At 37.7% G+C, this 24,064-nt stretch overlaps 2 protein-coding genes across 5 annotated transcripts in view; both read right to left on the reverse strand.

Moving 5' to 3' along the window:
- Positions 1–1,669: 1,669 nt before the first annotated feature.
- Positions 1,670–7,910, reverse strand: tmem51a (transmembrane protein 51a). The gene is made up of 3 exons (XM_081348103.1): positions 7,565–7,910; positions 4,878–5,345; positions 1,670–3,278 (listed from the first exon to the last, which is right to left on the reverse strand). Exons 2-3 carry the CDS (start codon positions 5,234–5,236, stop codon positions 2,885–2,887), a joined length of 753 nt encoding a protein of 250 aa, XP_081204229.1. The 5' UTR covers positions 5,237–5,345; positions 7,565–7,910; the 3' UTR covers positions 1,670–2,884.
- A 1,375-nt stretch (positions 7,911–9,285) lies between these two features.
- Positions 9,286–24,064, reverse strand: part of kazna (kazrin, periplakin interacting protein a) — a 44,250-nt gene continuing 29,471 nt past the window's right edge. For 2 of the 4 annotated variants that reach the window (XM_081349325.1, XM_081349327.1), the window contains exons 4-16: positions 22,751–22,887; positions 22,484–22,654; positions 22,207–22,290; positions 19,967–20,141; positions 19,672–19,856; positions 18,524–18,647; positions 12,775–12,980; positions 12,496–12,614; positions 11,873–12,104; positions 11,607–11,708; positions 11,338–11,504; positions 11,089–11,209; positions 9,286–9,915 (exon numbers count right to left, since the gene is read on the reverse strand). In XM_081349325.1, coding sequence (XP_081205451.1) covers positions 9,757–9,915; positions 11,089–11,209; positions 11,338–11,504; positions 11,607–11,708; positions 11,873–12,104; positions 12,496–12,614; positions 12,775–12,980; positions 18,524–18,647; positions 19,672–19,856; positions 19,967–20,141; positions 22,207–22,290; positions 22,484–22,654; positions 22,751–22,887 — 1,982 coding nt within the window. In that variant the 3' untranslated portion in view covers positions 9,286–9,756. The remainder of the gene's footprint in view (positions 9,916–11,088; positions 11,210–11,337; positions 11,505–11,606; positions 11,709–11,872; positions 12,105–12,495; positions 12,615–12,774; positions 12,981–18,523; positions 18,648–19,671; positions 19,857–19,966; positions 20,142–22,206; positions 22,291–22,483; positions 22,655–22,750; positions 22,888–24,064) is intronic. The other 2 variants (XR_014028961.1, XM_081349326.1) reach the window with 2 other exon arrangements.

Below are 24,064 nucleotides of genomic sequence, written 5' to 3' on the forward strand. Positions count from 1 at the left end.
TTCGTCATCTTCATTTTCATCTCGCTCCGGCTCCGACTCTGGCTCGAACATGTAAGGCTGGCTGGACAAGTCTTCCGTTGTTGACATTTTGTTAATAACGTGTGAATAAAAAGTTTCTGTGCCGCTAGATAATCGTATCTCTGCTATCAAACTACAAAAATGGCCGAACGGGGTGGAGTTGAACCGAGTGTGACCTCTGCATCCTGGAGAGGGGGCGGGGTATGAAGTGTCTCAATTGTATTTAAAGAGACCGCACCAAAACGAGTTGCTCTCAGACGCACATCAGAAAAGGGGTAGAAAAGGGGGCCTGTGGAGCTATAATAATGAGGAATTCAGACCCAAGCATTGTAGTTCCGCTTTATATAGACTACAAATGTATGATTTATATGTAAAAAGGAACGATTTAAAAGCATGATATGTCTCCTTTAATCTGCATCGCTATTTGTACCTGTTGTGAATACGCAGGCCACAAGAAGTAATTATGTGGTTTTTTTTTATTTTTTATATTACTTTTACTCAGGACATGCTAGCTGGCAACAAAGGATTCCATTCATTATGCTAAGTTAAGCTAGCGCCGACCCTGTCAAACTAAAACAATGTATGCACTGAGACAAAAATGCATTTGCCCACCTATCTAAATGTAGGAAAGAAGGTGAATAAGCCCTATTTCAAAAAACGGCGGAGTGTTCCTTTAAAATTTGCACTCTGTTGACTTCAATGGGGCAAGTTTTAAACCTGCTTTTAGCCTCTTAACATCCTTGATGTGTCATTACAAGTGCACAGCTAATGCGAGTGATTCCTTCAGTGATCACGGGTGAATCTGACTGCAGTAGATGTGAAAGATATTAATAAAAATGATGTTATTTCAGCCAGCGCACATACCTGTATTTTCTTCCTGTTTTCGGTCGAAGTCCATAGTAATCGATTGTCGAGTTCACGCGCGTGATCATAGGTAACTAAAGGTACTATGGACTTCGACCGAAAACAGGATGTAAATACAGATATGTTTGTGGCTGAAATAACATCATTTTTATTAATATCTTTCACATCTACTGCAGTCAGATTCACCCGTGATCACTCTGAAGGAATCACTCACATTAGCTGTGCACTTGTAATGACACATCAAGGATGTTAAGAGACTAAAAGCTGGTTTAAAACTTGCCCCATTGAAGTCAACAGGGTGCAAATTTTAAAAAGAGGATAACACGGTGTAGGCAACACCGATTTTTGTCGTTGTTCTCTGTATTGACAGCACTCCAAATTTACAAAAAAATGGAGCTCAATGTTAAAATTGACCAGAGTTCTCCTTTAAGTTTATTTCTACAATGAATCAACATTTTTTAGAGGTCAAATAGAGGTAATGCTCTGGATGACACAATTTATTCTCTCTTACTCAATCACACTTTATATTTAAGTTATCAGCATCCCTCATGATAAATACTTTTTGGTTACACTTATTTTTATGGTACTCTTTAGACATTGTCAACTACTGTATAAGTAGCATTGCACTGACAGTATTTATAGACTTTTAGGAGTAGAATAAGGGGTTTGGTATAGAAGAAGTTGACATATACTTGCAAAGTTACTGAAAGTCTGTTGGATGACCATCAAAATAAAGTGTCAGATACAGTCTACTAATACTCTAATGAGAATTAGTTGGAATGTAGGTGCAACATTAATTGTAGACAACATAATATCTAAAGCAGGGTACCATTTTTATTATATTATGTATCTTTTTTTATATTTTAGATTAAATACAACTACATGCCAAACTTTTTTTTTATTTCTCATATACCATACTAATTACAATTCTAAACGGAATATTCCAAAAAAGAAAAAAAACATTACAGAAGAAACAAATAACATCATTAAATAGCACATGAAATTCAGCAACATTTTCCATCCACACGTCTTAAACTGCAGTGTCATCAGCAAAAAATTCCAGAAAAAGAAACACTGATTTCGATAACAACCAGTTACGGGTGTGTCTTTATGTGAAAATCTTGGATTGTTTACAGGAGCAATGCTAGCCTCAAACAGATGACGGGGAGCTTGAACCTCACAGCATGGAGATGCTACCGCTGCCCTATGAGAAACACAGTTGTCTTCACACAAATCAACTCTGAAATTTAAAAATAAAGGGATGAAAAGACTGAGTGTTTGTGTATCCAAGTTAGCGAAAAAGGGAGACAAGAAATTCTCAGTGTCTGGTGGTGTGCGTTGGTGAGAGAGTGATATAAAGCAGCTGCAGGGTCAAAGAACCTCTCTGTGTCATAAACCATGAGGAGAGACACATACGGATGACCTCACAGTTTGTCACTCCGGCAACAAGGTCACTAAGAACAATCATACTTGCACACAAACAGAAAGTTAAAGCCAACACACAAACTAAAACGAAGTTCATGGAAAATTTACAAAACATCACATGCCCTCTTCCACACCAGACAAACACACAAAACATAAGTGCAAAAACGCAACAGTGCTGATGTGACTCAGAGTTTATAGTTTGACATCTCTTCGAAAGTTCTTGTGGACGTCCTATGAAATAAAGTTCTGGGCAGCTCGGATGCTGAATTTCAAGTTTAACGGCAATAACAAGACCAGCCTATATCAAAACCAGCAGTTGTTCAGTAAACATCTTTCAAAAATCCAGTTAGGTTTTATTCCAAACAGCTTTTTTAGTTACAGGAAATGTACGACCAACACAGGAAGACATCCTGAAGGCTCTTCACCTTTACAGAACACTGTGAACTCTGTGCTGTTGATAGTGACATCCTATCCAGAGGAGTAGTATGCAGTTCAGTGCTATAGTATTTCATAAAGGAGGTAGACGCACTTCATCACATTTTGACACTGCAATGTCAGTGTAAACCTCCAGCACGGTTCACTGTTGTGCGTTAGGAGGAAGTGGGGGGTCTTTATCATCATACTGTGGGGGCGGAGTGAGAGGTTCGATGGTGAACACGTTGCTCTGCTGGATATCGCTTAAGCTTTTCCTTCGGAGGTTGTCCGATCTGATGCGCCTAATTTTAAGGGGAATCAGCTTGCGACTGGGACGGCTGTTTCTGCGGCCGCCCGCTCCAGTGCTGGGGTCGATTTGGGATGAAGGTCTGCGTGCTGGGCTGGTTCCATCCAGTACGATGCGCTGATCTTCCTCTAGCTCCTCATAGGCTGGCAGCTGTGTGACGCTGTTGTGTCGCTCAGAGGACTGAGTGATGGGATACTGGCCACTCATAACCACCTCCTCATAAGTGGGGACCATGAAGTTCTGATCCATCCTAGATACAAAAATAAACGCCCATTTACAACCATACACAGCAAATTTAGGTTGTTATACACTACCGTTTACGTTTTATTTTTAATACAAACTTAATTCTTTTATTCAGTATTAGTGCTGCACGATTAATCATATCGCAATCGTGATGTCAAGCCTACGCGATTATATGACGCAAAATGCTGCGATTTTATATTAAATAAACAAATTAGCGCTGTTAACGCAATTAACGCAGCATCTGTTAATTTTTGCCATCCTTTGGCTAGTGTTACATGATCCCGCTCTTATTCATGCAAATGCTTTTAAACCATTCATGCGCGATAAGACAAAAAAGAACGAGCTGCCTGTGGATGTCCTGACAGTTCTCTTTCGAGCTTGAACGAACAATAAGTGGCCGGTGGACAAAAAAGTGAATTTCCATCCCTGTTATAACTGTTTTAATTTTCCTTGCTTTTATTTTTTGATTACTTTAATTCCTTTCTGTGTAAAGCACTTTGAATTACCATAGTGTATGAAGTGTGCTATATAAACAAACTTGCCCTGCCTTGCCTATATGTTATCCTGTATGTTGTTTGGACCACATGATATTGATTTGGCAGAAAAAAAGTTTGTCAAATATTAATAAGCAGTGAAGCAATTTTGTTAAAATATTTTTTCTAAGACATAATAATACAAGATTATGCCAAAGTACTTTATAATGTTTAAATATATATATTTTTTTTTTAAATGTTCAAAGACTTTAAGACTTTTTTCTTCATAATGAAATCAGGAGGTTGCATCAACCTGATATTTATGACTTCACACTTCCCCAAAAAATAAATAAACATTTATTTTAAAGGAACTGTATGTAAGATTGTGGCCAAAACTGGTACTGCAATCACTTTCAAATTACTGTAGAGCGGTGTATCCCCTCCCCCTCCCCCCTGACTCGAGGTTGCCAGTTAGGCTGCAGGATCCAGCAGGAGCGTAGGCTGCTACAAGGAGCTTCCAATGGAAAGTGATGAGTCCTACACAGTAAGTTTTTTTTCCTGTTAATTATGTTTATGCTTCATGAGAGATGTTTTGCGTATTTCGGATTCATAACAAGGTCTTTTAGGTTTCGTAACATTAGACATTTTTTATCCGACACGTTTGTAGCTGCAGCTGTGGTAACTAGAGCAGAGCTGGCAACCCGGATGCCGAAACACTACTGACTTCCTGATTAGTAGATAGGTGGAGGGTGGGGCATCAGACCAAAACACAACATGACAACATCAACATCAGTTGAGGGCTGCAACTTCACTTTTATAATGACAATATCCTGGCCAGACTGTTGTCAGTGATATAAGTATTTGAAATGAACATGATTTCTTAATGTCTAGTGACATATCAGGGCCATTTTATAATTAATTGAAATACATTTCTTACATACGGTTCCTTTAATTCAGAAACTAAAAAAAAAAAAACATAGAAGTGTATTCCAGTCACTATATGTATAAATTGCATTTTTAAATGTTTTTGCATAAATTATTAGAATAAAAACGTCACGTCATTGGCGCAAATATCATCATAAAGTGAATGAATGTGATTTCACCTGGGTGTGTATTTAACAATATGTACTCACGTAGCTTCCTCCCCCTGTGTGTTAGCGGGTGTACTGCCGGCTTCCTGTCCCCTGGCCGCCCGGTGTTTGTTCCGTATGCTCAGACACACAGACAGCAGCAGCAGCGCCACTCCTCCCCCCACTAAGACGAAAGCCACGGACGAGGTCTCCTTAACTTGAGTGGATTCCATGCCTGGTCTGGAGCTGTTTCCACCGGACCCTGCCGGCACCACGCTCCACACAATCATGACGATCCCCAAAGCGATGAGGCCCACTCCCAGCGCAGCGGTAGCATACTGTGCCCCAGAGTTACTGCCGCTGGTCCTGCTGGGACTGGGTGGAGTCTGGTCGCTGTAGGACATGCTTCCAAACCTTACCATGGACTTGAATCTCCTCCGGACACGTAGTTTTTCGTCCAGTGCCTTTCAAAATGTCTGAAAACTTGACCTATCTCATTTTCCACTTTGTTTTCTGGAGCACTGACCCACTCTGTGAACAGAAAATCAAATAAGGATGAATCATCGGACATCAAAATGTGATTGAATGATCAGACTATCATAAAAGAGTCTTAAATCAATAAACGTCAAAGATCCAGGCCCAGTCCCTCCATAAATCCTGTGTGAAAATAGCATAGCAGTCACCCGGCCTGTGTTTAAGCAGTGATAAAGTTTTTATCAAAGCATATTTATTGTCTGCACACACATTGGTAGACATGTTAGGCTTGCATGACTTCCATGAGATTAAGTAAGTGTCTCGCCTGCCAAGCTTTAGTTACAGGTAAGAGAAAATGGAAGAAAGAGTTCAATTCAAGAGTGAAGTGAGTGAAGTGAGAGAGAGAGAGAGAGAGAGAGAGAGAGAGAGAGAGAGAGAGAGAGAGAGAGAGAGAGAGAGAGAGAGAGAGAGAGAGAGAGAGAGAGAGAGAGAGAGAGAGAGAGAGAGAGAGAGAGAGAGAGAGAGAGAGAGAGAGAGAGAGAGAGAGAGAGAGAGAGAGAGAGAGAGAGAGAGAGAGAGAGAGAGAGAGAGAGAGAGAGAGAGTTCATGAACACAGACTTTGGTGAAATTTCATCTCTGCTCTGAAAGGTTTACGTTGGAATGAAGGCGGCCGTTAAAAAAAAAATCCTAAATTCTCTTTACTGACAATGTGTTATTGTTTCATAGTTACACACTCACACACACTAAAGAAAGCACATCATAACTCTGCTGTGTCATGCCTACACAGTTTCTGGTATTGGTTGTCTGTACAGGCAGGTCTGGGATAAGCGTTCTTACCACACAATTAATCGTTTCTCAGCATGGAAGCACCATTAATTCATGGTCTTAGATCACTGTAAATCATACATGTAGAGCCAGGTGGTTTATGGTGGAATCTATTTATGAGCAGTGACTCATACTTTATGCTGTGTGTATGGAAAAATGTGGGCAGTTGCTCTGAGCTCTGTGTTTGTATTCTTGCAGGGTGATTAAAGTCTCCAATGGCAGACATAATTTCATCCCGGGACATTTGACTTGTTGAATGCGATTTCCTTGACACATAAGCAAAGTTTAGAAAGTGTACGTGACCGAAAACTGAGTTTACTGAGCACGTCTACGCATGCAGACAGATAAAATTATGATAGTGAATCTACGCTGAGGAATGCCAAGAATTTCCCCTCTCACAAAAGCCACTTAGACACACAAAAAAATAGTGCCACATAAATTCACATTACACAGGGGTACCATAACAAGGAAGAAGGTTACAGTTGAGGGAGCTTGAGGCAACAAACTAGGCTACAGGGTTCTAGAAACCTAAGCGACACCCCTATACGTATATCTCTTAAGAAGATCTAAGGAAGGAAATAGGCTACACTCACATTTCATCATTCACAGAAGGTAAAAAAGGTGCTGTTAACACAGAACATGGTATTACATTTGAATACGCAAGACAGTGGAATAAAAAAAAAATTTAGGCTAACTTTTAAAGTTGAATTTCAACTTGAGCGATCGCGTTTTTAAGAATGACATCTAATGTAAAAGACGCGAAACACGTCTGTCAAGCTAATTTTTACATAGAAAACAATAAAGTTCTACACAGTGTGTTCTAAAAAAAACACACAAATTTAAGTTTGAAAGTAGTTGAAATAAAAGAAAAAGGTCTCTAGACCATGCAGCATCTTTAAGAGCAAAAACGTGTTCCGTGTTAATAGCCCCAAGGCTGTCAGTGCCTACAACTCGTGCCAAACATTTCTATTTATGTACTACTCAAGAAAGAAGTACTCAGAAGTTTGAAAAAATATAAGGGCGAGTACTGGCAAAAAACAAACAAACAAAAATGTGGGTTAACTGTCCCTTTAAGCATCAACGTCCGAAAATCTACCAGAGAATACTAGCCTACTAATAAAAAAAAAAAACTAAAAAAAAAAAAAGAGTAAAACATCTAAACAAAACCCCAACATAGAAAATAGTTAAATATCTTTAACGCAAACATTAACTAGCCTACATAACTGCAACTTTACACAAACAGACGTCCCCATAATGTAACGTTACACAATTCTTTTCAAAATAATCACACTGCAGGGCGAAAAAAAACCCTCTCAGGCAAAGATAAATTATAAACAACAAATCACGTTGCGCACAACACGTGGCTAAAAAACGAACGCGCTAACCATATTTACAGTAACAAACATACCAGGAAAGCGAGCCAAACTTCAAGTTCACTAAAAGAGTCTTACCGAGAAAACTTCCCTTTCTTGTGTTTACCCAGTCCGTTTCAATCCTGAATGAAACCACGTTTAATCCAACGATGCACACATATATCAGAGCATTTGTAACATTTCTTAAGAAGCTGAACTTGAATTCCTTAAAGCGATATGGCCTTAAGTTTCACAGATATGAACATCTTCCTGTCCATGCAGTCCAGAATTAACCCTTTAACAGACTCATTCAATCTCCTGCCCCGCCCATGTGTTCGGAGGGGTAAAAAGTTCTCCATCCCCTTGCAGTGGTCCATATAGCCTACTTTGAACCACATTTTGAGACTTTTAGTGAAACAGATATTGATGCATGATTCCAGAGTGAAAAAAAAAAAAAAAAAAAAAACCATATATAGTAAGCTACAGAGTCCAAATTAACCCCTTTAACAGACCTATTCAGGCTCCTACTCCGCCCATGTGTTCTGAGGGGTAAAAAGTTCCCCATCCCCTGGCAGTGATGATCCATAAAACTACAAAACCACATTTTGAAACTTTTAGTGAAACAGATATTGATTCCAGAGTGAATAAAAATAAAAATGTCATATATAGTAGCCTAGGCTACAGAGAAACTTTATTTTGAAATAAAATCATGAACTAAACTAGTTTTCCAGTTTTTAACTGCTTAAGCAGTCAAGTCTTAATCTTATTTTCATTCATCTTTTAATATTTTCACCCTAACGTTAAAATAGGAAGACTGTTGATCTGTTGGCATTCTGACAGAGTTTATTTATGATTCTCAGGAAATACCTAATCTCGATTTACAGGTTTTAAGAAACAACAAGCATTATTAATCACACTAATCGGCAGTCAGGGTGGTGTACGTCAAATCACCAGCAGCACCCACATAAATGTGTCGAAACAGGGGTCACCCAAACATAAATCCCTAGAGCGGAACAAACGCTCAACAATATTTAACTACTTTTATGGGCAGTTGTGATTCTGGCAATGTTAATGATGTTGGGCAAAGGTTGACCATATAGGCAAAGTGCTTCCTCATAACTGTCTAAGTTAAGGGACGTCATGTAACTTTTATAGTAAACAGAATAAGGAGTGCTTTGATAGGTATTACGTATTTTTTCTCAGTAAATTAAGTACATAATTAATCCTGTGTGGGGAAATTGTGGGAATTACAGGTATGATGTGTAACAGATGCTAGAAAAATGTGAAACAAATACTCAAAAATAACACAACAAAGAAACAAATGAAAAAAAAAAAAACTTTAGCAGATTATTTTTCATAAATAATAATTTATAATTGTCTTAATGTCCTAGGATAAAAGATGAATACAAAATAAAATTTAAGACCATTTTTTAAATTGACAAACTTGTACTCTATATACATATGCACCTTACACTGCTTCAAAACCTTACAAAGGTCATATCTTTGATCTTTGCGCATTTGCTGTGACGATTAGAATAACCTCTGCTACAACTTACCAATGTGCATGACCTTGGAGTTAGTATATACTAACTACAGTATTTAAGCATGAGGTTGGTGATTTACAGTTAGGACACAAAAGTAGCAGGTTTGAACCGTTTGGGTTTTAAATGGGCTTCTAAGAGAAATGTCATATTATAAAAAATTTTGCACCGTCATTGGGAAAGCATGAGTAGTAACCTTTAGTTATGGATCTGCTAATCATCTGACATCAATGATCCTCATGATCCTTATTCTAATATGAACCACATGACTATCTGAACCCCAGTGGATTTGAACTTTATTCAATTCAAATAATCATCTATTCAAATAATAATGTACCATTTAACATGACATTTCACATTCTAATCTTGGTTTTAAATCTAACATCAACAGCTAAAATTCAATGTAAAACATATTAATTTAAATGGAAATGAATTCCAATTTCCACACAAACGTCAGCTATAATTTTATCAAACATCTAAACGGATAAATAAATGTTATGTGCTTTCAAATGGATGCTTAACTCTGTCTCACTTTGAGACAAATGAGTCCACACTCACAACAACATAAGGTCTACAAAACAATGCCAAGGCCCCTTCTGGCATACTGAGAGTCCAGAGTCAGAAAACGGGAACTTTCTTTGAGATTTCTTTAGTGTTGACCTTGGAAAAGAAAAGAAAATCCCTCCATTTGGGAGCCTCATGTGGGAGGAGTGTCATGTTTTTCAACACCAGTCTAGACAGGTGAAAGACTCAGACATTAGTGAGCTCGGCAGCAGAAAAATGTCGAACTGGGCAACGCTCTTGCTGAAGCGAGACCTCTTGAAGTCCATTCCTTGGAAATGAGCCGGACCTGTTCTGGTGGCTGATCTTCCGTCCAGTGAAATTCTTTGGGCTGAGACCGAGCTGCTGCTGCAGAAAGAAATGGATCCATCAGATTTCTGATTCACTGGTTCTACAAATATTTGACTTTTAAGAATTATTCAAGCAATAATACAAATCTTCACTCTCTGAGGGTGCATTGTTACTGAGAACTACACTCAAAGGAAACTAAAGAGCACAGACCTTGAGAAGAGAACACACAGTGGTTGTGCAAAGAGATTTGTGTTAAATGGCTACATTTAAAGGGTTAGTTCACCCAAAAATGAAATTTATCCCATAATTTACTCACCCTCAAGCCATCCTAGGTGTATATGACTCCCATTACAAAGCTTGGAAGAGCCAGGATGTTTTTTAATATAACTCCGATTGTGTTATATACACCTAGGATGGCTTGAGGGTGCGTAAATTATGGGATCATTTTCATTTTTGGGTGAACTAACCCTTTAAGGGGATAGTTGAACTAAAAATGAAACATCATTCCAAACCTGTATTAATTTTTTTCTTCAGCGGAACATAAAAGAATATATTCTGAAGAACGTTGGGAACCAAACAACATTGGAGCCCATTGATTTCCACTGTATGGACAAAAAACACTGAAATATTCTTTCAAAATACCTTATTTTATGTTCAACAGAAAAAAAATCATACAGGTTTGGAACAACATGAGTAAATGATGACAGAATAAAAAATTATTTAAAAAAAATAATAAATATATATATATATTGGGGTGGAGGTACTCAAATGTAATGAGTTTAATGTCACAAAAAATACGATTTAAGGCTCATTCACACCAATAGCAGAGGCCCGACCACAAGTATAATGATAACAGCACAGAGAAACAATATTGTTGGAATCACTTTAAGAACTATTTCCCCCCCAGGGAATGAACGTTACAAACATTGACAGTCAATCAGAATATATCCTGCTTCAAAGAGCTCAAGCATTTAAAGCGACAGATGACAAAACTGCAGCGCGCACTAAGAATAAACAGAACGATATCATCCGCTGGTGTGGATGCTAATATAGTATTCGTTATAGTTATAATTCTTAAAGTGAACAGGCCTTTATTTTCTTTTATAATTGTTTATTTCTATCTTTGATGTTGCCATCCATACATGTTCTTGACAGGTTCCAAAAGATTCCCCCCTAAAGGTGGCATTAGTATGAGATTCAAGAATTTCCGATTCAGGTTTAGTTTTCTACCTTCACCCTCCTTAAAGACTGCTGATCGTCATGAAAACTGGGTGATGAGCTGCTTAGAGAACTTTGTCGGTGGAGTGTGGGTGGAGTCCCCAAAGGTTCAACTTCCTGATCAAGTCCTGCCCTGCAGATACAGACATCTGTTGAGAAATCTGCACCACTCGACTGTCTCTTCATCTCTTGATTTTACAATATATAAAGAGACATTTATTATGATTGTGTAGTGTTCTTAGACAGTACTTCAATACTAACCTGGCTGCACTGACAAGTGCCTTCATCTCTTCATTGAGGTGATGACGGACCATTTGCTTGTTGCTTGGAATACATAAAGCTGTTGCCATGGTGTCAGAGCTGAAGGAGGGATCCAAAACCATGACAGCACCATGAACCCCACTGTTCTGAAGACTGTCAGCAAACTCCTAAATACAAAATACAAAGACACATTTTTCTTTTGAGTCTTCTTGAGACATACCAACACCTACACTTTCTCTGTTAGCATTGCCGTTCTCTCTCTTTGGTACCTTCAGATCAATCTCTTTGATCCATTTGATGATGCGATGACAAGTCCACACTACAGGGTCTGTGTTCTGATTCTCACACTCAAATCGTCTGGACTGCAAAATCTGCAGCAAAACAGTATTTGGTTATTTGTTGTTTAGCTTCATTAGCTTACTATAGAGACTTTATGTTTTTCCAAACTGGGCTTTTCTGATGTGACGGTTGTTGTTCCTTTTTGGTAAGGTTTGGTGCCTGTGGGAATTGCCAGGATTACAGCTTCTGGTTTTACCTCTTTGTCAAAGCTGAGCGTGTGTAGCAGCTGTATTCCCAGTAGCAGGCTGTTCTGGTGGGCTTTTTTAGAAACGTGCATATGTTTCTCTAGGTCGGTGCGCGTGAGTGTACTCAGGAGACGTCCGTCCACAAGGTGAGTGTGGAAGAACTGGGAATATTGAGGGAGACCCACATCCGTCAGCCAAGCCTGAGCCACCCAGTGATGATCCAGATCAGCTGCTTTAGAAAGGCTGAAACAGATGGCCACCATAATAGTTTGAAAATCTAGAAGTAAATGCTTAAAATGCTTTTTATTCATGCTGGTTTCATATGGTTTAGAAAAAAACACCACTTACAAGAAAAAGTTGTCATTTAAACGCTTTAAAAATGATCATATTTGACAAGCCTTTTTGTTTTTGGTGGTAATCAACATTATGCCACAAATTTTGTAGTCTGAACTTAACATGTATTATTTTGAAACTTTATTGAATATATATATTTTATAGGATAAAAGTACATGTACATCATGATATTTTCAAGAATATCATGAATTATTAACATAATATTATGCATTATGGTTTTGCGTAGTCACACTTGACTAAAAATATCATTTTTATGACTAAAGGTGTGTTTATGTCTCACCCATGTCCTGATTCTGCATCCCTGTAGTCTTCAATTGCCAGACGGAGTTTTCTGCGGTGCATTGAATTACTGATACCCAAAACAAATTCTAGGTCCTCATCTGTAAGAACTAACAAGACCTAACAAAACACACCGATATTAATGTGGGATTCTTACATTCAGCACAAAATAGCCTAAAGTATTCAGGGCTGATATGAACATTAATCATGATAATTATAGACTCATGTAGTGTTTATGAATAATAAGAGCAAATTGTATAATACAAGGTCACACATCTACCTTCCCACTTTTAACGTTGTCTGAACAGGCCCGTATGTACATCGGCATAGCCATGATCACCTCCAGCCACGCCTGCACGGTTCCTGCACGCCAACGACACATGGGGGCCGTCCGCGCGAGCTCCACCTGCTGAAGCCGATCCAGCTGCTCCTCGCATTCTGATAGGCTCACACTGAGGCGGGCGGGGCTTGATAAACTGTCGGAGTCTAGATTGGTGGATGACGGCAGAGGGGCGGGGCTTAAGTGCGAGTAGGTTTTTTTCTAGTTTATGAGCATATTCATCGTGTTTTCTCAGGTAAAGACAGGTGTGTTCACGGTACCATAAATACAAAATGTATTAATTCAGTGATATAAAGTTATATAAATGTCATGTAGCACATATTTTTTCTTCATTTATATCACGTTTTCTATGGAGGTAGATTTGTGTCTTTATTATTCAATCAAAAAAAAGGTTGCTTCAATCAAAAAATATATTTTCAATCAAAAAAAACCGTTTCAATCAAAGAAAAAAAGTGTTTGAATGCAAAAATATATTTGAGACTCAAAAAAATGCATTTGAACACTATTTTTTTTTGCTTGAAAATGTTTTTTTTGATAGAAGTGAAGGTTTTTTTGTTTGAAGCAACTTTTTTGATTGAAGTATTGTTGTTTTGTGTTTGGGCCATATTATGGGTAGGACATTTGTGTCTTTATAATTCAATCAAAAAAGAAGTTGCTTCAAACAAACAAAACATATTTTCAATAAAAAAATCACTTCAATCAAAAAATAAACCTTTTCAATCATAGAAAAAATGTTTTTGAATGCAAAAAAATATTTGAGACTCAAAAAATTGCACTTGAACACTTTTTTTTTTGATTGAAAATGTTTTCTTTGATTGAAGTAATCTTTTTTGTGTTTGGACCATGTTATGGGTAGGACATTTGTGTCTTAATTATTCAATCCCAAAAAAGTTGCTTCAATCAAAAAAAAAACATTTTCAATAAAAAAAAAAATAATTTCAATCAAAGAAAAAACTGTTTAAATGCAAAAAAAAAAAAAATCATTTGAAGTGTTTTTTTTTATTGAACTTTCTTTTTTTTTGAATGAAGTGAAAAAAGTTTTGAAGTCGTTTTTTTTTAAAATCATTTTGACACAAACGTACCGCAGTGGGGGCGGGTGCTTCCCCATTGGTCAGACATGTTTGAGTGACAAGTGTCTACACCAACGACGTCTTTCTGACAAGCAAGTCATGGTCGCCACTCGCCAGCGAGCCAGGAAGCAGTGGTGGAGTTGTTGGTAAGTAGATAAAACCGTATTAAAATGATTGGTGTCACGTTATTAGCCTACTCTGTTTGATATTTCGATTAAACATACAGCTTGCTAACTTAGCTCACGTTGACTAATTTGTGTGATGGTGTTAGATATCTGACGCCTCATATTGTCAGGCAGGCTAGCAGGGTGCGCTAACGGCTAATTGAATTGTTTATTTCACTTAAGTAACGTTACAGAGGCTTGCTATGTGCTTGTGCTATATTGTGTTATAATACGTAACGTCATTAGTGGTCAAACAACAGTCCACAGGCCAACTGTTGCCCACAGCGCTGCCTGTTTAGCAGCAACAGGTCATGCAGAGCCTGAGTCTATCTTCTCACACAGCCCACAGGATTACAGCTATTTGACCGTCCCGCTCTCTCTCTCGCTCACGGGTAGTGGTCTCCCCACCATCACAGTCAAATGCTCGCAGACACAGAGGCAGATGCTGTTATTTTGAGAGCGGGGCTTACATATGCCGTCCCGTACGGAAAATAATGTTGCATACCACCGGTAACATGAATATATATTCCGTTGCTCGGTGCGCAAACTAGCTGTGTCAGGCATTATTTATAAGTAGCCTAATGTCCTGCACAACTCCACATGGAAAACTGGCAGTTCAATGAAGTGATGCTTATTGTCTGACATAGTGTACAAGTAGTTACTAGCTTAAAGTATTGTGCCAATAATGATCCTTCTGGTAAATTTGGCATTCAGTTGAGACACAAAAGCTCTTAGTTTAATGAAAATCCTTGGAAAAGAAGACAAGATGGTTTGTTTAATTAGTATTCATTTATTTATATTTCTAATATCATATAGTATTGTCCTGTCAACCCATTACAAGTCTTGCCTTATTCAGTGTTGATTTATTGTTGTAGGACCAGAGTCCTACATTATCAATCAGCATTGCAATAAAATAGAAAAATACAACTTCAGACAACTTTCACTCACACACCTTCTAATAAAACATCTTACATAAACATGTCAATAAATCAACACTGAATAAGGCAAGACTTGTAATGGGTTGACAGGACAATACTATATGATATTAGAAATCTAAATAAATGAATACATCACTTCATTGAACTGCCAGTTTTCCATGTGGAGTTGTGCAGGACATTAGGCTACTTATAAATAATGCCTGACACAGCTAGTTTGCGCACCGAGCAACGGAATATATATTCATGTTACCGGTGGTATGCAACATTATTTTCCGTACGGGACGGCATATGTAAGCCCCGCTCTCAAAATAACAGCATCTGCCTCTGTGTCTGCGAGCATTTGACTGTGATGGTGGGGAGACCACTACCCGTGAGCGAGAGAGAGAGCGGGACGGTCAAATAGCTGTAATCCTGTGGGCTGTGTGAGAAGATAGACTCAGGCTCTGCATGACCTGTTGCTGCTAAACAGGCAGCGCTGTGGGCAACAGTTGGCCTGTGGACTGTTGTTTGACCACTAATGACGTTACGTATTATAACACAATATAGCACTAGCACATAGCAAGCCTCTGTAACGTTACTTAAGTGAAATAAACAATTCAATTAGCCGTTAGCGCACCCTGCTAGCCTGCCTGACAATATGAGGCGTCAGATATCTAACACCATCACACAAATTAGTCAACGTGAGCTAAGTTAGCAAGCTGTATGTTTAATCGAAATATCAAACAGAGTAGGCTAATAACGTGACACCAATCATTTTAATACGGTTTTATCTACTTACCAACAACTCCACCACTGCTTCCTGGCTCGCTGGCGAGTGGCGACCATGACTTGCTTGTCAGAAAGACGTCGTTGGTGTAGACACTTGTCACTCAAGCATGTCTGACCAATGGGGAAGCACCCGCCCCCACTGCGGTACGTTTGTGTCAAAATGATTTAAAAAAAAAACGACTTCAAAACTTTTTTCACTTCATTCAAAAAAAAAGAAAGTTCAATAAAAAAAAAACACTTCAAATGATTTTTTTTTTTTTTGCATTTAAACAGTTTTTTCTTTGATTGAAATTATTTTTTTTTGATTGAAAATGTTTTTTTTTTGATTGAAGCAACTTTTTTGGGATTGAATAATTAAGACACAAATGTCCTACCCATAACATGGTCCAAACACAAAAAAGATTACTTCAATCAAAGAAAACATTTTCAATCAAAAAAAAAGTGTTCAAGTGCAATTTTTTGAATCTCAAATATTTTTTTGCATTCAAAAACATTTTTTCTATGATTGAAAAGGTTTATTTTTTGATTGAAGTGATTTTTTTATTGAAAATATGTTTTGTTTGTTTGAAGCAACTTCTTTTTTGATTGAATTATAAAGACACAAATGTCCTACCCATAATATGGCCCAAACACAAAACAACAATACTTCAATCAAAAAAGTTGCTTCAAACAAAAAAACCTTCACTTCTATCAAAAAAAACATTTTCAAGCAAAAAAAAATAGTGTTCAAATGCATTTTTTTGAGTCTCAAATATATTTTTGCATTCAAACACTTTTTTTCTTTGATTGAAACGGGTTTTTTTGATTGAAAATATATTTTTTGATTGAAGCAACCTTTTTTTTGATTGAATAATAAAGACACAAATCTACCTCCATAGTTTTCGAACACCAGCCACTACTAACGTTACGTCTGTTAAAGCATCTTGTTTTACCAGTAGACGGCAGCACTTAACCGCCTCCAAAACTTCAACCAACCTTAGCCTCCATGGGTGATCCTGGCAGTGTTTGCTTAAGATTTAACCTAAAGTGTTTGGGTCCAGAGGTTATAAATTCACGACTGACAAACCAGATGGCTACATCTAAGTGCTTGTAAAGAGTAAATGTTGTTGGAAAAGACATAAACAGCTCGTCTAGCCTGGTTTTGCTCATCTATTCTACACAAGCCATCCATATATTAAACTGTATTCCCCCCTTTTCTAATAGCGCTTCATTATCAGGATTGTGGAGCTTGCACATCACCAGAAGCTAACGAGGCACTGCAGAGGAAAAAAAACAATACAGAATTCATAATGCGCCAAACTGACTTTGAGAGCCCCCATCAAGACTTCAAAGTGAGATTAAAAGAACAAATGGATTAAGCAACCACACACACACACACACACACACACACACACACACACACACACACACAGATAAATGCCCCATGTGGTTAAGGATATTTAGTAATGAGTTAATTATGATTACACACACTCTATTACCTGAGATCCATCAGGCAGATGAGGTAGCCAAAGACAAGCTCAGGGAGGCAAAGTGCCAAAACACAAATACAAAGAGCAAATAACTCAGCCACACACTGTTCAGTGTTTCTGATTTTATTTCAAAATAGTCTGTAGTTATATAACTTACTACCATTTTCATTTCCATGCCATTTAGAGTTCCATGCTATTCAGCACCAGCCTGAGCCAAAACACAGCAGGGGAAACGAGAGCCGTCTCTCCATCTCCAGCTGATGAACAACACACTACATGCTCTAAAAAAACTTGTTTATTTCTTCATTTCATGTCAGTGCAATATTGAAATGTACACAATGGTAAGAATCTGCCACTGAATGATAGCTAGCACTGATTTCAGAAAAATAAAAAAGACTATAATTACAACGTTTAATGGTGAAAGGCCCTGTAAAGGCAATCCATTCCTCATTTAGAAAGCAGCATGGGAAACTACTGTGGAGCTCTATGGCATACCCTGCTTTATTTAAGGTACAGTAATAATTTCCATGACAACTATCCCAAGCTTTTATAACCAATGATCTGAGTTTTGTATTTCCACACTGTTCTCAAATAATTTTTTGCCTCCTGGTTAGTGTAGTTGTGAAGGGATTTGTCAGAGTTAGTGTGTGTTACGGTGGTTATAAATTCTCCTGTGGGAAAGGCAGGGCGAGCCACTGCTCACTAAATTCACATAACTACATCAAATATCCAAATATCATAATATGCTACAATTAGACGAATAGATATCTTTTAGATCACAGTGTGAAATGGCACACATCCTTTTTTTGGAGGTTTTCATACACACTGAGGGTCCTGCTGACTTCCTACAGGAGAGCTCCATCAATATGTTTAACACACAGGTTTAAAAACAGCTGAGACAATGAGCGTTAAATGATATAAAAAGGCATCTGGAAACATTTACAAGCACTGAGTGCACAATGACTATTATTTCACATTCAGCAGTCCTTCAAGTTTCCAGTGAGATGCTAAAGTGGGTAAAAAATGAACACACACACACACACACTCTCTCTCACACACACACACACACAGGGGAGGTTTGGTTCTACTGCGGCACAGTTTGGAATCATTGAACAGTCAGCTTGTGCTCATAAAGACGGCAGCGATAGACACACACACACACACACACACACACACACACACACACACACACACACACACACACAGAAATGAGTAGCGGGGCTCTCAGCAGCGTCACCAGTCAGCATCCTCTTCTATGTAGTAGTCGGGTGTGTTAGTACCATCAAACAGAGTGGGGTCCAGGGACTTTCTTTGCTTTCCTCGACCGAACACCCGCGACAGAGAGCCCAGACCCATTCTCTCTTTCTTCTTTCTGCGTCTCTGCTCTTCTAGATCCTCTAGAGACTAGAGACAGGATAAAGAAAGACATAAGTAATAGAAGTAAAGGTGATACATCAAAAATGAGCAGAGCAGCTATTCGGCATTATGGCCCAACGCACATGAAGGTTGTCACAATATCTTAATCTCACGGTAGAATACCAGCTAAAGTATCATAATACCACTCAAGATGTGTCATTCAAGATGTGCAAGGACAGAAGGCGACGGGTACTCAGCTGTGGTTTTAATTCTTTACAGTTCAATGGATTTTGTTATATTATTACAGATTTCAATTTTAAAAACAGTACTATTAAAATACTAATATAAATTTAGATTACAATTAATCACAATATTGAATTAATAGCAATTATTATTAAATTAAAAATAAATTAAAATTATTATATATAATTATTATTTAGTCCCTAAATTTTTTTATTGCAGACAAAATGTTTATTTACATTTTGATTGAGTAAATAATATATGCACATTGCAGTCTGCGTATAACATTTTTAATAATAGAAACAAGAATATTATTATAATTTTAGAATACAATTAATTGCAATATTGAATTAATAGAAATTAATAATAATAATAATAATAATAGTATATAGTAATATAATGTAATTTTTTTTACTAAAAGTTTGACAGGGCAAATAATATTAACACTATGCATGCAATAATAGTAACACCATATTTTGCGCACCTCTTCTGAACAATTAATCACTAATCTAAACCAAGGCATTTACAACAAAAAAGGTTGCATTTCACCTCTGTTTCCTTATCTAGCCATTCAATAAACCTATGAATATTGTTTAATATAGTATACTATAAATATTGTTGGCTCTGTGATGAATTGCTAGATATATTTCACATTTGTATGTCACTCTAAATAAAAGAATCTCTTAAATGAATAAATGTAAATGTACATGTAAATGTATTTTGAGATTTGGGTATCAGGTAGACAGTATCATGCCACACCACCGTACACGTTTGTGTATTTTTGTAATGCAAAGAGTGTCACAGTGAGTTGGATTCTGTGTTTGTGTCTTACATTGCAGAGGGAGTGTGTTCTGTGTCGTGGTGAATCGGATGCCGTTGAGGATCTCTCTCCCTCCATCACTGAGGCGTCTGAGATGACAGACGGTTGTTTCGAGTGACACGGACTGATCCTGGCTGCGGCTGATGACATCATGCTGATGCCATCAGCATCGCAAACGCATGGTGATGCTTTCAGTGCTAACAGACACAAATATATGACTGATTCAGAATTAGGAGGCTGATTTGAACTTGTTAAGATCTTTATAAAGACAGGTCATTATTGTAAGTGTAATGTGTACTATATGTACCCTGTCTGTCCATTGAGTAGTATAGGTTTTGTTGACTCTGTCGTATCGCCGCAGTCAGAGGAAGCTCTGCATGCATCGCCCACTCTTGGTTGCCGTTGACGACAGTTTCCGTGGTCATGGCCAGCGAATGTCGCTTAGGAACATCCTTAGTGAGAGTAGCCAAAGACTGTTTTGCCTGGAACACACAAACAGATTTAATTCAATTAGGTCCACTTCTTTGTCCAGAGAGTGTTGTAAACAAGTGTAAAATGTGTGAAAATGAATGCGTAGTACTGCCCAGAATAACTGCTCCAAACGTTTCACAGTAGTGGCAGTCTGGAGCTAAAGTTAAGTTATTAATAGGCCCACACAGAACTCTGCACAAAATACTACATATGTCTAAACTTGTTTAATTCTAAACTTGTCAAAATTCTACATCCTTCTTCCCCCCTTATGTGTTAAATCCCATTGTTTTAACATTTTTTGACCAATAAATATCCATGAATTTTCAAGTTGTTCGTGTCTACTGAATTCGGATATTTAAAAAACACATTTAGAAGCTTTATGCTATATACATATATATATATAATTTATATATATGAAACATAAGGATTGTTTTTATGTTTATAAAATATTAGGGATGCACGATAAATCGGCAACCCTATCGATATCGGCCGATATATATGTAAATTTTTATGTTATCGTTATCAGCCCGATAAGAAAACTTTGCAGATATATTTAAGCCGATAAATAATGGATTATTTCCTTCAGCTGAGACACTTCAGATGCGCACTGTTCGCCATGATGGTTTTTATTTGCTTGAAATATGATTGGAAAGAAGAAAAATATAGTAAAGTGCAACATGTGCAGTGCAAGTCTGTCATATCGGCTACTTAAAATTATAATGAGAACATTATAATTGTGTGCTTGAGACATGGATTTGAATGGTGAGACTTTGCTTTTGTAATCAGGCTCTCAAAAATGATAAAAAAATCTGGATTTGGATTTATCGGCCAATATATCGGTTATCGGCTGTCAAATATAAAGAATTATCAGTTATCGTTATCGGCCAAAATGTTCATATCGGTGCATCCCTAAATATATACATTTATATATATATACACACTGTTGTGTGTCAGTAGGAAATATCAGTTTACATTTGCAAACAAAATTTTGCCATTAATTATAAAAATCCATTGAGATTTTTGTATGCACAAGTAGTCTGACAACAGCCGGTATATTCCACACAGAGATCTGATCTCACCATCATCGAGTCCATCTGGGAGTTCTCTATGGCAGTGGTTCCCAAACCTGTCCTGAAGGACCCCCAACACTGCACGATTTCTTTGTATCCCTAATCAAACACACCAGATTCAACTCATCAGCTCATTATCACATGGGTTAATGAGCTGATGAGTTGAATCAGGTGTGTTTGATTAGGGAGACAAAGAAAACGTGCAGTGTTGGGGGTCCTTCAGGACAGGTTTGGGAACCACTGCTCTATGGGACTCGATGTTGGTGAGATCAGATCATACTGGCTGTTGTCAGACTCCTTGTGCATACAAAAATCTCACTGGATTATTAAAATGAATGGTAAAGGGAATGTGTGTATTTTTTACTGACACGCTACAAAAAATATATAAACAAATGGCTTAAACCCATTTTTTGGGGTGAAAATACTAACGTGCCAAGACTTTTGACTATATAATATTTAAATCTATGTTGCTATTTTATGTGGGACTGTGGGAAACCTGCTTTCTTATAAAAACAGGCAACCAATAAAAGTGAATTCTCAGTACTTTTTAATACATTATACCATTTGTAAATAATTTTAGCAAATTTCTGCACAACTGTTCCCACAATCGGTGCGCTAAAACCTGCAGACTCCATGTTGGGCCTAGTTCAAAATTATTTCACATCACAGTCACGACAGAAAACAAGCCCAAATAACACCACCACCACCACCACCACCACCATTACCATGTTCTCCATTATCACTGGGTTAGAATGCTTCCCGAGTTTCTAAACATTCTAATAAACTAGCATGCAGAGAGAAACACACAAACACATTGATACTCACAGCAAGGAAACAGAACTGCACATGCTTTTTCCATTCCATATACACAACGCGTTTGTTCTCAAAACAAAATAAACGTGCAACCAATAACATTGTCTAAATTGTGCATATCAGAGAGGGAGTCAACACTGCAGACCAATCAAACAGGGACTTGGGGTTGAGTGACAGGCCTGGCTGATCTTACCGACACGGTTTTAGGTGATGCTGGTCTTTCTGGAGATCGAACAAACACGCGACTCTCTAGTTTCTGAGCCATAAAGTTACTCATCTGTTAAAGAAACACACACATAAACAAAAGCACCCATACACTACTCAGCACTAAAGTTTTTGAGCTAGTTGACAGATAATTTGAAGAAACCAGATAAACACGCATTCAAATATTTATAAACCCACTCAGCAGACAAGAAGCAGGATATTCTAATGTGTGGTATCCTGTTTTTTCTAAATGATGTGTATCTTACCATAGTTAGTTCAGCCTCCAGTTCCTTGATCCTGTTCTCTTTCAGGTCCAGTGCAGAGCGGAGTGCACTTGCATGTTCTGTGGCCTCTTTGGTTTGTCGACGTAGGTCCCACTTCTCCCGCTCTAACATATCCTTTTCCCTTGCCAAGACTCTCACTGCATCCTCACTCTCCTACAACACAAACAAGTTTGTGTATGAATTTATGCATGTTTAAAGTTGCTGTGCAAGTTTTAATGCATAAGACATGCGAGTATGCCAGAAAAATACTTTTCGGTGTTGCTCGTAGTTGCGTATGAAGTCTCGTAGCTGCTCCTCACGGCTCTCCAGTGTTGTGTAGAGCTGCTGCATCTGATTCACGAGATCAGTCCTCTCCAACCTCAAACGCTTCCGGTCTGCCTTCATTGCTAGGAGGAAATGAGAGATAAAGATAAAGATATACAAAAAATTCTTCAGATGTATTTCCGTAAAGATTAAGCAACAAAGCTGTTTTCAACATCGATAATAATAAGAAGAAATGTTTATTGGGCACCAACCAGCATATTAGAAGGATTTGTGAAGTGACTTGTAATTAAAATTGCAATGATATTTCACAACATTACTGCTTTTAATGTATTTTTGATTAAAAAAAAAACAGCCTTGGTGAACATAAGAGACTACTTTGGAAACCATAAAAACATCTTACTAATCCCAAACCTTTGAGCAGTAGTCTGTTTCCTCAATTTGCATGATTATAGGTATAATTCAAATCCATAGCACAAACACCAAAGTTTAATACATAGAGTTATCGATTTAAAATAACTCCTAACCCTAAGTATGAGCAATAGCAATCCTTATTGGAGGCCTTGCGAGCACCAATAATTAAATAACACAAACCAAAAAGAAAGAGAAAACATTATAAGTAAATGAAAATACTTGTATTAACTTTGTAATGTGTGATATAGTGTGGTGGATTTTTAATAGATAAAATAGTAAACTGTATATTAAACTAACCATGTTTCTAACATCTAACGTTATTTCTCTTTTTAGGCCTAACATGATAACACTTTGAAACACAATGTACTAAAACATTCTGTCCTGTGTTTTTGAATGTTGTATGCTGTGTTGCCATACCCCTTTTACTTTGGTTGAGTGAGTGTAAAAATAACAAATATGGGAAATGAAACTAGACCGATGACTAAGTTTAAATCTTGTGATTAACAATGAAGTAATCATTAAAACAAAGTTTGTTTTACCTAGTAACAGCAGGGTTTGCATATGAAGAACCAATCAAATTCATATCATTTTTGCCATACCTCCTTATTCTATAAATACTGTTGTATTCTTTTAGCTAGTGGGATTCTCAATGGAATTTGTCTGAGATCCTCCGGCCTTGCTTCTTCTTGGGAGAGATTCCCTGAGAACTGCTCGGGAACTCTTCCGGTCGTGATTAAAGCATTTAAAGGACATTTGGTGAAGTCTGTTTGTCGATCGTTGCTGCGCAGCAATAAAGCTAGTTAGGGAAAGTTAGCTGGGAAGGTAGACTATATATTAAACGTTGATTGGAGACGTTAGGGAACGTCGATTGGAGACGACCCAGGTAGA

This window comes from Scardinius erythrophthalmus, assembly GCF_964197995.2.
Source record: "Scardinius erythrophthalmus genome assembly, chromosome: 20".
Lineage (NCBI taxonomy): Eukaryota > Metazoa > Chordata > Actinopteri > Cypriniformes > Leuciscidae > Scardinius > Scardinius erythrophthalmus.

Excerpts from the sequence above, each read along its gene's own strand:
- tmem51a (XM_081348103.1), bottom strand. The coding sequence starts at position 5,236 with ATGGTAAGGTTTGGAAGCATGTCCTACAGCGACCAGACTCCACCCAGT. Across the intron at positions 3,279-4,877 it reads ACACAGGGGGAGGAAGCTAC|GATGGATCAGAACTTCATGG; the intron begins GTGAGTACATAT and ends TTTTGTATCTAG.